At 47.4% G+C, this 14,083-nt stretch overlaps 1 protein-coding gene across 1 annotated transcript in view; it reads right to left on the bottom strand.

Annotated features, from left to right (window-relative positions):
• Nucleotides 1-847: 847 nt before the first annotated feature.
• LOC111843130 (protein kinase C-binding protein NELL2a-like) overlaps nucleotides 848-14,083 on the bottom strand; it is a 43,084-nt gene continuing 29,848 nt past the window's right edge. The window contains exons 15-21 of the mRNA XM_023810423.2: nucleotides 13,350-13,472; nucleotides 12,447-12,542; nucleotides 5,986-6,126; nucleotides 4,906-5,099; nucleotides 3,311-3,487; nucleotides 1,622-1,846; nucleotides 848-1,328 (exon numbers count right to left, since the gene is read on the bottom strand). Coding sequence (XP_023666191.1) covers nucleotides 1,287-1,328; nucleotides 1,622-1,846; nucleotides 3,311-3,487; nucleotides 4,906-5,099; nucleotides 5,986-6,126; nucleotides 12,447-12,542; nucleotides 13,350-13,472 — 998 coding nt within the window. The 3' untranslated portion in view covers nucleotides 848-1,286. The remainder of the gene's footprint in view (nucleotides 1,329-1,621; nucleotides 1,847-3,310; nucleotides 3,488-4,905; nucleotides 5,100-5,985; nucleotides 6,127-12,446; nucleotides 12,543-13,349; nucleotides 13,473-14,083) is intronic.

Consider the following 14,083-nt stretch of genomic DNA (forward strand, 5'->3'; position numbering starts at 1 on the left):
ATTCTGATGTCTGCAGGACCGGTTAATGTCACACAAAAAGTGCACACATCTGTAAAATACAGGACGATCTTGGAATATACAGGTTGGGTGGTAACTCTACTCCCAGTGTTCTGCAGCCTGGTGTAATACCAGTCAATGACCAGAATCGGTCCACTGACCAGGGCTTGGAAACCCCTACTGAAGATTACCATTCCTTGTAAAGGTACATTAAATTATAATACTATCTTTTTAAATAGAACCTTGCTGTAGGAGAAATGATCCGTCTGTCAGATAAGCATGTATATGATGAGTGTCTTAGGACAGCATGGATAAGATGAGCAGATCAGTGATGGTTCCTTGGAGAAGGCATCGCAGGGACGATAGCTTGGTGTTGCGTTTCCCCTCTGTGGATGCATGATTTGTCTTCACACGACATCCATGACCTCACGAATGCCTGGTTCTTTGATGGGGTCTAACAGAGCATAGTCACGGGGCCAGTATTTTCTGGAAAAGGGAGCTAGCTTGAGCTGCCTGGACAGCTGAGTGCTCTATACTCTAATATGACTAGATTGGAAAACTAGGTGTAGGTTCTACACCCCATAGCAGTGGGAGAAACAAGCCTTTCGAACCCATGACCATGTTGTTGTGTCTGAGCTTCTTCTATCACTATGTCGGTACCACTGTGGGATTTGCATCAGCTGTAGTTTTTTTTTTACAACTTGAACCATGGGCTGTTTGACATTTTACATGTGAGTATTTTTAGTGGTGCATATCATATTGAATCAGAATCAGAATATTTTTATTATCCTGGAGAAAGTTGTTTAATTATTGATCATAATACGGACAAAAAAAGGGAGCAAATGCAGACTGAACTGTAAACAAACATGTTTACTTCACCACATCACAGGAGCAAGTTACAGGATAAATTAAACACAAAACAGTGTCACCAAATAACTGAACACACACGATGCTCATAAAGTCATAAATAAAACATTCGAAATTGTTACTTAAGGGGATTCCCAGACACTTATTCTGCATTGAAAATGGATTAAAAAATCAATCAGTTTTCAACAGCTAGAAGGCTCATGCCAGTACGGGTACTTTTTACAAAGTCCTGTCGTAGATGTAGATCACGTCCTCACAACAGGCCGGCACGCGTGTTGAGGAATACTGCGGGGAGAGGGTCGAGGGTCCATCGTCTGTTTGGTGCGCCATGACACTGTTTTTTTGGTATAAAGGGGTTTCTGGGAAGGGTAGTTCTTATGGAAAGAAGACTGTACAAAAGCCTCTCAGGCCCATCACAGCGGCTAAAGACACAGGGGGTCCACTGAGCAACAGATGTGTCCATTCTAGGAGGTGGGGAGAGAGCAGAGTGGGGAGGAAGTCATGTTAGAGTCACTGTTGTGAGTAGAGTCACCTGCTAAACAGTTAGCCTGCAGCTACTAACTATGAGCAGATGAACAGAATTAACGTACAGCTGCTAATCGCCAGTGAAGTTACCCTAAGGCTTGCCGAAGGTGAGCTCACTTAGCTTGAGGCTATATGTGGTGAGTGCAGTTAGCCTGTGGCTACTGGTGGTGAGTGTAGTTACCCTGTGGCTATTAGCAGCTAGCACAGTTAGCACATAGCTAACAAGCCTTACCTTGCAGTGGCAGAGCGTGCACTCGGTGCCATGCTTGGTCCAGGATGCCCCACTGAAGCGAGCTATGCCCAGCTCGTCGGTGCACGTCTTGGTGAGGTCGTTGCGGACGGCGTCGGCCTGGCATGGGTCGGCGGCGCACCGTGGGCAGCACTCGCCCTCGGGCACCACCGTGAACTCGCAGTCAGCCAGTGGGCAGGGCAGTGGCCAGCAGTCCACCTCTCCCCGCTGTGGCCCGGAGCAGAGACGGTTGTTGGGGGGCGGGATTGAAAGATCAGAAAGCAGCAACAGGTGTTCTGACCGGAACATCACAGGTAAGAAGGAAACTTGACGGATTACAACAAACATTAGTCACCTCTACAGAATACCAGTGTTCAGGATATTTGATTCTAATTCTCATGAACCACAATGCAGTGTTCTTGTACCCTGTATTTAATTAATAGGTTTAATAATTATGCATATTTCAGACAGATTGGGTAATATGGCTGCAATTTCTTCAGTTTCTTGCCACAAGCGGGCCCAGTGATCTGTCTCCACGTGGGCGGCCATGTCCCCTGCCAGGTCCCTCATGGTGGTGGGGGAAGGCATTCTGCATCAGAATTTATAAGTCATGGTTATGTTTCTCAGCCTTGAGTAATTTGGCAATGTTCTGTTCGGTTTTCCTGTAATACGCAGCACTGAGCTTCCTCTTACGGCAAGTGTTTTGAAACGGCTCTTGCAGTGAATCGTGTTCAAGGTTAGAAAATGCTCAGTGCCAGGGACTGCTGCTACGTGACATCTTGTGGTTTCGCCCCTTTGCAACGTTACAAAACGGGTCCCGAAGCGTTCTGCAAGCCTCTCTTTTCATTGGCTCAAACGTCCGGCGGTACACAGCGACATATACAGAACAGGGATCAGTAAATCTGAGAGCATTACACTCTACCGAAGAACCTCTGCCATTTCCAAAGATGTTTCCATGTTTCCCGCTAGCAGTCTTACCGAGGATTCTGTAACCCAGAGAAGCAGGGGATTATGGGATTCTCTTACCCATCATCCAACAAAGCTGTGCTACGGAAACGTCATTTTGGGAGATTTTCTTTTTCAAAACTGGCATATGAACTGAATTGTATTAGCCGTTGAGAGAGCCTTGTCGTCTTTACTCTGCTGTTGACTTTGAAATGTGCTTCAGCCAGAAACTGGATGTTTTTCAGTCGGAACTTGCGGCCAATGGTGAGTATTCATTCCCAGCCCTTTAGGCAGCACCGTCGACGACACGCTGCCGGGCTGCACCACCTCAGGCTGCTTTCAACGGCCCTCCGATTTGCCACGATACTCCTCGGCGCCACCTAGTGTTTGTCCCATCGCTCACTCCTGAATGAGAGGAGTGTAACTTCATCGGAGGACTACGGGATCATGATCCAGGACCGTCATGTGCACGCAGTAGGCACAACGGGAACAGGAGGGCAAGTAAGATGCATGATGGGAGTTTTGTAATGCCCTGCTATGTATGCTCCAGATCCCTAAGAAATCCTGTTCCGTTTTATTTTTGTGTGCATGAAATCAACCGTCTATTATGGAGCTGTGGGTAAAATTAAAGACACCTAAACCTTTTAAACTACCTATTAAAAAAAACAACTCATACCACACAGCAGGGTTATTTAGAGTCTGAGGAAGGTGGGTCAAAGAATGAGGCACAGTGTGTGATTGGCTCACCAAGCACTGGCACTTCTGGCAGCCCTCCAACCAGGTGTCCCCGCTGCTGTAAGCCCTCAGACCGCTCTGGTGCAGACACTGGCTGCTGAGACGCGGGTCACACTCCGGACAGCAGTACAGATCCACCGTGGGGTTGTCGCAGTCGCACACCATCCGCCGGCACAGGACCAGCCCGCTCTGCCAAGTGCGGATATGATCAAAGCTCAGGCAAACGCAATCGAACACAGAGCCTCGGCACAACACGAGTGGGAGAACAGACAAACGCAGAACACCAGGCATGAGCAATTGAACATGGAGCCTCAACACAACACATAGACAGTAGGAGAAGAGAGGAATGGAGAATCCCAGACATGAGCAGTCGAACACAGAGCCTCTGCACAGCATATCGGCAGTGGGAGCACAGAAAAATGCAGAATGAACTCAGAGATCCATCACGGAGATGCAACACACAAGCAGGCTGCTGTATAATGGCACACAGGCGGAGTGTCCCACCTGGCGAAAAAACGCTGCAACAAACACATTAGGATGTAAACAAGTGGATCCTGGCCGCTTACTCAGTCTGGGGAGACAGGGACCTACTTTCTGCACTGAGCTACTGTTGCGGCAGCGTGGAGGCGACTCATTAATCACCCTGGCACGCCCATTAATCCTGGAGGGGGGACCTACTTATCAGCTGGCAGCTGCCCCGCCCCCCCCGAACCCGTCCTACTTACTCGCTGGCTGTAACCAGAGGTGCGCTTCCTGGTGAACCGGCCAAGCCCATCAGCACTGCACTCCCCCCCAATACAGCTCATTTGTTAATGGACATAATCTACAGTGAGCCACTGGACCTGTCTGCTTCTCTGCTTAAACACTGCCAGTGATGCTACCAATCTACAAGAAAATCCACTCGTCCCTTAACTACTTATTCAGCTCAGGGTCACGGGCGCAACCCTGGATGGGATGCCAGTGCATCACTGAGCACATACCAACTCTGAAGGTGAGAGGCAGCAGTACCAGCCACTAAGCTTGCCTTATCCACCTTCTGTGCCTGAATGTCCTATGCAGGGTCATGGGGTCCAGAACTGAACCCGGAAGCTGCAGCACACCGACCCATCACAGAGCACACACACACCATTCACCCAATCTGGCAACTTCAAATTGTTTTGCAGTTAACCCTTATCCAAACCCTAACCCTAACCCTAACCCTACCCCCAAGACAACACAGGGGAGGGGGGGTTGGGTGGGGGACATGCAAATTCCACACACATAGATCCAATGTGAAACCTTGAACTCAGGTCCTGGAGGTATGTGGTATGTTATTGATCAATGAAAGAACTCAACAAATCATGTTTATACTGTAATCTTATACTTTACTTTTCTCCAAAGTGACACTTTTTGAGAAGACAGGGTCAGCAATTTGGGATTAAGGGGCTTACTTAACGGTGACATCACCGCCAAATCAGGGATTTGAACCAGCAACCTTCCAATCGCAGGCACAGTGTCCTAATCTGCAGAGCCACACACCCATACAGTCAACTGATAATGTAAACTGTATTAAAAATGTATCTGAAACTAACAAATAAATAAAATCCCTACATTTGAGAGGGACTCACCTGACATGAGCAGACGGAGCACCTGTCACTCTCCAGAACCCAGATCTGCCCGTTGTGTTTGACCTTGTTCTCGTGGATACAGTCCCCTGTGCAGTTCTTCCCGTGGGGGCACCTGCAGTCATACCCCCCCTCCAGGTTGAAGCAGACGGTGTCGTTGGCGCAGGTATTCCTCCCCGTCCGGCACTCGTCTATGTCTGAAGCGGGGGGGGAGGGGGGGGGCGGAACATTTGCACAGTCACACAGTCATACGATGTGGCGTAGTCACAGACAGGATTTCACACACATGCCCACGCAGAACCTGATTCACCAAAGCATGCCTGCATGCAGATCAGTCTGGATACGAGCTCATATTAGCCTTAGCCACCCTTAGCATTACCCACCGCCATGCTCATATTAGCCTTAGCCACCCTTAGCATTACCCACCACCATGTGCACCATGCACCTCGATCTTATTGCTCCTTATACACAGAGAAATGACCTTTGACCTCAAGCCCTTGGATTCACATGCAAGTAGACATGCATGTAATATTGGGCTCCCAACCTAGACCAATCCAATTATGTTCCAGATTTTTAATTAGAATGATCCTAACCTTCCCCCCCTTTACAGCACCCCTGCAGGTAGGCTTGGGTGGCATGACGGTAAACCGGTATTTTGGGGATACCGCCATATTTTGGGTGTACTGCATTATTTTGGAAATCGTGGTGACAAAAGTAGGCCGCTTGGCAAATTGCTTTTATAAATACAGTCGAAATACCGTATTCCGCAGTACAATGCCTGGACGGTATGATGGTATAGCACCAGGGTGGGCTATCTTATCCAGAAAATGCCGTTGGGTATGCGGGTTTTCACTCTAACTCCCTAAATAGATCACCAATTAGAGGACTGATTGGCTGAAGAGTCCTCACACCTGAGTTTGAACAGCTGACCTACAGGTTATCCCCAAAACCTGCATACACACCGGCCCTTTGCGGATAAGATTGCCCACCCCTGGTAGAGTTATTGAGCCTAGATGCAGGTTAACTTAGTTAGCAGATAAGCACAGGGAGATGGTAAGTTAGCTTCCATAACCTCAGTCCCACCTTGACAGGAGTCTCCGTTAGGTGAAAACATTCCGTTGTCATGGTAACCATCACGGCACTCGCAGTGGTACCATCCTGGCAGGTTGACACAAGTGGCCCGGCTGTCACACTCCACGAACCCGTCGGAGCACTCGTCTATGTCTGCCTCAAGCGCACGTGCACAGTCGCACGTGGACGTGCACAAACACACACACACGCATACAAAAGGCGAGAGAGAAACAGCACAGCAAATGTCAGAGTCTTTTCTGCCGGAATTGCATCTTTAGGAATAGCTGGCCATTGCTTCACGCAGCCTCAGAACTCATGAAGGAGTCAAGCCTGGTATCTGTACTAAGATACCAGTAAAATATGGTAAAATATAGCAAGGGTTACTAAGCTAAACAAAAGAACAATGGCAAATAATTTTTTCTCCCTGCTGAATGAGTAGTTTTCAGCGCCGGTGTAATTTTTCATTGTCCACACAGTTTACCCACAATCCTCTACTCTGACATACAATAAGAAAGCCAGACTTCCTTGAGCTAAACTCTCACCCCACACCCACACAGTGCATGGGTACCTCCTCCTAAACAGCAATCTCTCTCCATTCTCCTAGCCCCGCCTTCCGGGGTCTGCGCCCTCGAATCCACTCTCATCTTCAGCTTCAGCTGAACCACTTGGTCTGGCGCACAGTTTAATGACAGGTCATTCTTCACCAGGGCCAAAGTAAACCCAATACCGTGGAAGACGGCGCAATGTATTAAACCAAAACAAGCATAATAAATCAAATAATATCCTATTAGACCTGCTGCCACAAAACCTGGCCAATGGAGGGAATTTTGGAAAAAGTTTTACTCTGATTTAACGTCTCCAGGATGCCAACGCAGAGTCCTCTGTGGTCGTCCATTAGCTCTGTGCTCAGACCTCCCATTATGCAAATGACTGTGCTCTTAGCCAGCCCCTAATTAGCCCTGGTCACACAACAGATTCCAGCTTGCCGACGGGTAATCTAGGATAGAGAGCTTCAGACTCAGCGCCTGAAGGGAATTTTAAAAGAGACACAGCAGCTTTTCACAACTCACTTTTAATCACAATTTGTCCCTTCGTAAATAACATTTCAAATAGGCCATTAACCTGGAAATTAAACTCATGCCTGGCCATGCAAACCGTAATTAACCTGTGCTTTCCGTAGACGATTTCCACCTGTTTTGACGTTCCTTAAATTAAACTTGAATGAAACATGGAAATATCATCACAAAGAAGAATGGACACGCAGGGAGGATTTCGCCATCTGTCTTGTGAACTGTCAAACTGCAATTTACTTAAGTCTCAATATTCACACAGAGCAACAATACAAATGTATTTATGCTTTCTTTCTTCATCTTTACTCTTTTTGATCTTCAGACCTCAGCTCTGCAACTAATCAAACTTAGGCAGCAAAAAAACCCCATAAACTATTCTGGTCTTGCATCATATATAAGTCATTGCATCTGGACAATCCTATCCCTCAAAGCACAGGTGCAATTGTCTAATCTTAGCGGTAACAGTCCCGCTCCATAGCAACCACAAATTAATGATTCTCAAACAGTCACTCAATTTTCAAGTCATTTGTTGGCAATGCTCTCATAAAATGTGTAACTCATTGAGTAGATATCTTATTTGCAATTACTTGACATATCTCTGAAAATAACTTTTCCCTATAAAATCCCTCCAGTATCAATAAAAAGGAAAAGCTACAGATTTCAAAGCCTTAAATTTGCCAATAAGTGTAACACTAAGATCCTTATTTGCTATGTTCATACTGTAAATGCATACATAAATGCATAATGCACATACAATTCATATGCGTCTAACTGGGGCTGCATACACTGTCAATCGAATTTCAATGGATGTTTAGACATGCCTTAAAAATCTATGGTCTGAATGTAGCACAGCTTATCCTGTATGCGAGGCAAGTCCACTGCAGGAGACTCATTTTCAAACAGAGGCTCTCTCAGTCACACACCAAAGGCAGTTCAGAAACAGGTCGTCTTAGCTAAGCTGTTTGCCATGCAAACTGCTAAGCAAACACAAGATCAGGATGCTGAACAGGACAAAGCAATAAGAGTGCAGTGCTGGACACTGTATACACTGTCCACTGTATACATGGCTTCCTATACAAAATGCAGCCATATTTCACGTGACAAAATCATATTCTGGCAGCCCAACTCCTCCTGTTCACCAGAAGACCAATGATCCCTGTTTTTTTCCCCCAACAAATATCCTTTTCAGGATTTGCCTGAAGGAATGGGAGGACTTTAAGCAATTCTTGTTGCATAAAAGTGCCCATTGATTAATTTACTGTATACAGATCAGAAATCATGGGTATAGACTCCCCCAGAGATATGTGTGGTAAAGAGAATGAGCTTTTGATGTTTTTCATTGCTTCTGACATTTTGTTTTTTTTAACAATAAGCAGATGGTTCATTTTAGGTTCTACCCTGAGTGTAGCAGAAGTAAATGCCTCGCTAATAAGATGTTTACCCATCATACCTAAACCATTATGACATCTGGCAGTTTAGCCCCGTCATAGCTAAGTTAAAAAAAATCTCTTGGATGTGTTCTTTTTTTAATTTATTTAGCCTGCTAGACTGACACATCGCTTTGAGCCACAAAACGCACAATTTGAAATTCAGGTCAGGTGGCCTGGTTATTCTGGGTAAACCATCTCAGAATTATCAAACATAAGACACTGGCAGACTGTTCTCCTCTAGCCATGTCTGTCTTCGGTGCTCGTTGTCATTTTTGTCTCCCCACAAAGTCACTGGGGTGGAAACCGTTCTTTATACTATGACCCATTGAGACGTACAGCTGCTGCTGTCAACAAGACAGACTAACAAGGGGGACCCAACTGACTGATCAATGAGCCTCCTCAACTAGACAGACCCACTCAAAGAATTGCTGGGGTGGGCCAAGTCAACGGAGCAGTGGAACAAACCAATGAGACGGCTGTCAAAATGTTGGTAACGGGAACGGGGAGTCACAGTACCACAGAGGAACTGCTTCCAGCAGCCAGATTCCTCTACTGCCCCCTACAGATGTTTCTGACATCTTTGTTCGGTCACAAGCAAGGTTAACATTAATAACTTTGCTGGCTAGAAAGTAGCCCTGGTGAAAGATGGGAAATTTCCCTACAGAGAAAGTGATAACACGGGAAATGGTTATTAGCAAGTGCAAGAACGGTGCCAAAAAGTGATATTAAAGAATGAAACATGCTCAACACGCAAATGAGAGACATCAAGACACAGCGCTCATAACTGCATTTATATGTTAATATATGAAAGTAATTACAATAAAAGTGAAATCAAAATGTCTAACAAAAAGTATAACATTTTTCTTGATGGATGGTAACGTTAAAATAATAAACGTTCAACTATTACAGCTCTTTCTATTTATAACACAAGGGGCAGGTTAAGAAAAATCCCTCAGGAATCTGTTCCAGGGCACCTGAAACCCAGGTGACGTTTCCCTCGTATTTGTCTCAGGGCTATTTCTGAAGGGAGTTTCCATAAATACCGGCGGGGCGATCGGATCGAGCTCCGCCCAGGAAATAACAAGCCCGCAGAGATACAGAGAGGAGCGGGTAGATGTCACGTAATCTGTTAGCACAGGCTAGGTCGTTACAGGAGAGCACAATGGGAAGTGCTGACTCAGGTAGAAATAAGCTGTACTGGAGCGCAGCGCGATCACACAGCTCAGGAGCCAAGGCCGGGGATGGGGCCCTGGCGACCCCGCGCCCATCTGTCCTCCCCCCCGCGGCGTCGGCGTTTTAATGCGCCCCCCTGGGACGGCCCTCCCCTCCCATCTCCCCATCATCAGGATGCCCACAGCACCCCCTCCCAACAACTGCCAGCTGTCACTGCCCCCCCCCCCCCCACCCAACCCCCCGGCTAACAAGGTCCGTGATGGCAAGTCCTCCATCAGCAGAACTCTCCCAGCCTTCCCTTTCCAGACCTAAAAAGCACCTGCCCCCCCCACCCCCACCCCCATAAAAATGACCCCCTTGTGGCCCACCTGAGAATCTCACGGATGACACCATTCGGCTAACAGCCTGGGTTAATTACCGATACCAATGGCAGCCGTCTGGACCTCATTACGAGACCCGTGTTTCACAGAAAATAGTCTGTTCTGTACCGTATCTCTGCTGTGACCTTGAAGTAGCTTAGAGGTGACAGAACATGGGTGTAAGAATGACTGTAAATAAAATGAAGAAATCCATCATAAGGTTACTATTAGATAAAATGGTTTTTTTTAATTTGTTTTTATAGGGCTCTGGAGACTGGGGGCTGGGGGGGTCACCCACAATAAATTTTGTCAAGTGGAGGGGGCGTTGCAGTTTGTTAAATCAGCGATTGCTGGTGATTGGAAATGAGCAATCAGGACCTCAAAAGGGGGGGCAGCCCCCGGCACGTCCCTTCTGGCTGGAATAAAATCAGCTAAACAGGGCGCAGATAAGATCTGTCTGCTTGTTAATCTTTCAGTCATTTCCTCCTTTCGAAGCCGATAATCGGTTTCTCCTCACAGAGGGGCAAACACGGCACACGGAGGACGGGGAACGCTGTGTTGTGTGACGGGACACGGGCACAGGAAGCGTGAGAGGATGCGATGCGTGTCAGCCTCACGTCCCTAACCCCACCCCCACTTTCCTGTCAACCTGCTGATGCTTAACTCGGCCTGAAGGGGGCGCCGGCTGGCACTCGCAGCCTCAGGCAGGGACTTTCGCGGTGGATAATAAGTGGCGAGTGACGAATTAGCTGCCAATCCAAGGCAGAAGCCGTCTTTCCCGCTGCCCAGCCAGTAGCGCGACAGGCCACGTGCTCCGATCAGCCAGAATGACAGGCAGGGGGCGCCGTAATGCCCACCCGCCATCTCCTTCCTCCTTTGCTGGATATCCTAACCCCTTTTCCCCATGGACTGGAGTGAAATATGGAGTGAGACATGCAGCGTGAATTTGTAAACACAGATAAAGGATGATGTGGCCATTCACAGCTGTGCTGTCTTTACTCCCCCCAAAACCCCCCACCCGCCGCTCCTTTTACGACGTATTCCAGGGGCGGGACAGCAAATAGAGTTGTGAGGAACGGGGGTAGGAGCATGGAAAGGGGACTATATTTAGATGGGGGGGGGGGGGTGCACTTAACGATACCAGCATAGAGGAAGAAAAGAGGTAAGAAAACAGACATCTTAAATTAAATTAATTTACTTCAGCTTAAGAAAACACAGCTACTGTAGCCAGGACATAGTTAGAAATTCTGCTCCCCCCAAAAAATTTGAATTCAAGGCCCCTTGTAATGTGCTGGGACCCATGAATCTGCCACCACTGAACCCCCATCCATCCAACCATCCATTTTCTGAAATTGCTTGTCCTCTTCAGGATCATGGGGGGTCTACGGGGGGCAAGGCAGGGAACAACCCAGGACGGGGTGCCAACCCACCGCAGGGCACACAACACACACACCATTCACTCACACGCCATTTTCACACACTATTCACTCATTTACTCACACGCCATTCACTCACACGGCATTTTCACACACTATTCACTCATTTACTCACACGCCATTCACTTGGCAATTTGGTAACTCCAATTAGCCTTAGCATGTTTTTGGTCTGTGGGGGGAAACCAGAATACTGGGAAGAAACCCCACGATGATATGGAGAGAACATACAAGCTCCACACGCATAGAACCATGACAGAGACTGAAACCCAGGTCCCAGAGGAGTGAGGTGACAGTGCTAATCATGGAACCGCTGTGCCGCCTCCCTACAGTCATTAGCTTCATTCTGAGCACCATGAACACATCACCTTTAAAGGCTGGCTGGGGGTACGAGCGGCTCAGCACAGCGGGATGTGCTGCTCACCGGTCGCAGCGGGGGGCGGGGGGGGCACAGTCATGGGACAGACAAAAAGACAGACGAACCATCTCCGGTCTTCTGCGTTTGGGCCGGAACAGCAGATAGCGCTCACCCGCACGCTTTCACATCACGTCATCCGTCAGCCTCGGGGCCCCCAGAGGATGACACGCCGACTCATTTTCTCAGTTAATCAAATATTAATATTCCAAAGAAATCACACGCTTCCATATCCCCCCCACCCCCATGTAAATTGAACATTCACACTCAGACAGTGAATGGAAATGAAACTTTGTGAATCTGGATGATGGTAATCCTAGTCTGATTTATGGGCCTAGTTCCATTTTTGCAGGTGAAAAAAAAAGCCCTACACTTCTTCATTTTGTGAGCAACTTCATCCAGGGATTAGATGCCATCTTTCAGGGATCTTTACCTACTGTGGATGTTATTACCTCTGTTACATCCAAGGGCACGTCAGCCTCCTGAAGCGTACCTTAAAGGCTCAGCGCTAGATTCCTTCATAAGTGGAGCGGCTAACTTTAGCCTCCTTCCCCGGCTTGCACCTCCCCCCCGACCACCCCCAAACGCCTTACCTGTCTCACAACTCTTCCCTGTGAAACCCTGCTGGCAGACGCAGGTATTTGAGGAGACGCAGGTACCCCCGTTCTCACATCGGCCGTCACAAAGGGCTGGGGGCATTGGGAATAGGAACGCAGGGTCACAGGGATGTGCACCAAAAACACGGCCAAATAATAAAGCCAACGTATCCGAAAACCAATCAGCTCTGTTCTCGTGTAACGTGTCAGTAACCAGTCACTGTGCACCCTCTCATAGCTGCCTATGATTTCTTTAAATAATCATTTAGAAATGTATTTTTTAGGTATCAGATCTCATTAAAGATGTCACACCGTGGTGGCAAAAAAAAACAGTGAAGGCATCTACTGATGTATAATTCAGAAACCTCATTTTTAATATAGTCCTGTGAGATATAGCTTTTTTATGGGTTCATAGTCACTGACGATCATTAGATACAGTCCCAGGCAGAAATAAGGAAGATGTGCTGCAAACTAAATGTTTAATATTAAACTGAAGGCACAGAGAAGGAAAAAAATGTTTCAGAATGGCCCTTATTTTGACATTGTGAAGTTATGCAAAAGTGTATGTAAATGGTACACAGGAAGTGGGTACAGAGGAAGTCAACAGGCACACAGGAAGTGGGTACAGAGGAAGTCAACAGGCACACAGGAAGTGGGTACAGAGGAAGTCAACAGGCACACAGGAAGTGGGTACAGAGGAAGTCAACAGGCACACAGGAAGTGGGTACAGAGGAAGTTAACAGGCACACAGGAAGTGGGTACAGAGGAAGTTAACAGGCACACAGGAAGTGGGTACAGAGGAAGTTAACAGGTACACAGGAAGTGAGTACTGAAGAAGTTAACAAACACAGGACGTGGGCACAAAGGACATTAACAGAGGGCAGTACGTGACGGGCTCACCTTTGCAAATTGTGCCATTGCCAGTGTATCCTGGTTTACAGGAGCAGCTGTGCCCCCCGACGGTGTTGAAGCACAGTGCATTCTCATCACAGCTGTGGCTCCCACTCTGGCACTCATCATGCTCTGCGAGGTGGGGGGGAGGGTGTCGACATGTTAGCAACCTGCCCCCACATTCCGTTTAGCAGCGACGGGAGAGAATTTACCCATGAATCTCCAGACAACAGCCAGGAACACCTTGTATCGATAAAACCCTTCAGCTAGCACCATAACGACCTCGAGAAACACTGCCTCAATTTCCCGTCTTTCTGGTGAGTGACACTCTCTCTGTGTCCTTCAAGTAACAGTCTCAGTGTGCCGCAGGTGACGTTATCTCAATGTCCTTCAGGTGACCTTGAAAGCAAAACAAGTTCCCCCAGGCAACAGCATTCCTGACGCTCTGTAGCATTCAGTCTATTGATAGGTAGACACTGCAACACTTACATTTACATTCAGCAAAGTGTACTTATAAATTGTATTCAGGAAACTCAAGAACAAAAATACATCGGTCTTGGTCTTATCTCAGTCTTGCCCTGCTTTGGTCTTGGTCTGGTCTTGCTGTCGATACACTCTGGTCTTAGTAATGACTTTTTGTCGGTTTTGGTGGTCTAGACTACATCATTAGTTACATGTCGTTTTCAGATTGGAAAACAAATAACTTTAAAGAAATAATGTTTTTTACAGCGTACGCAGCAGCA

This window comes from Paramormyrops kingsleyae, chromosome 3 (genome assembly GCF_048594095.1).
Source record: "Paramormyrops kingsleyae isolate MSU_618 chromosome 3, PKINGS_0.4, whole genome shotgun sequence".
In the NCBI taxonomy this organism is placed as follows: domain Eukaryota; kingdom Metazoa; phylum Chordata; class Actinopteri; order Osteoglossiformes; family Mormyridae; genus Paramormyrops; species Paramormyrops kingsleyae.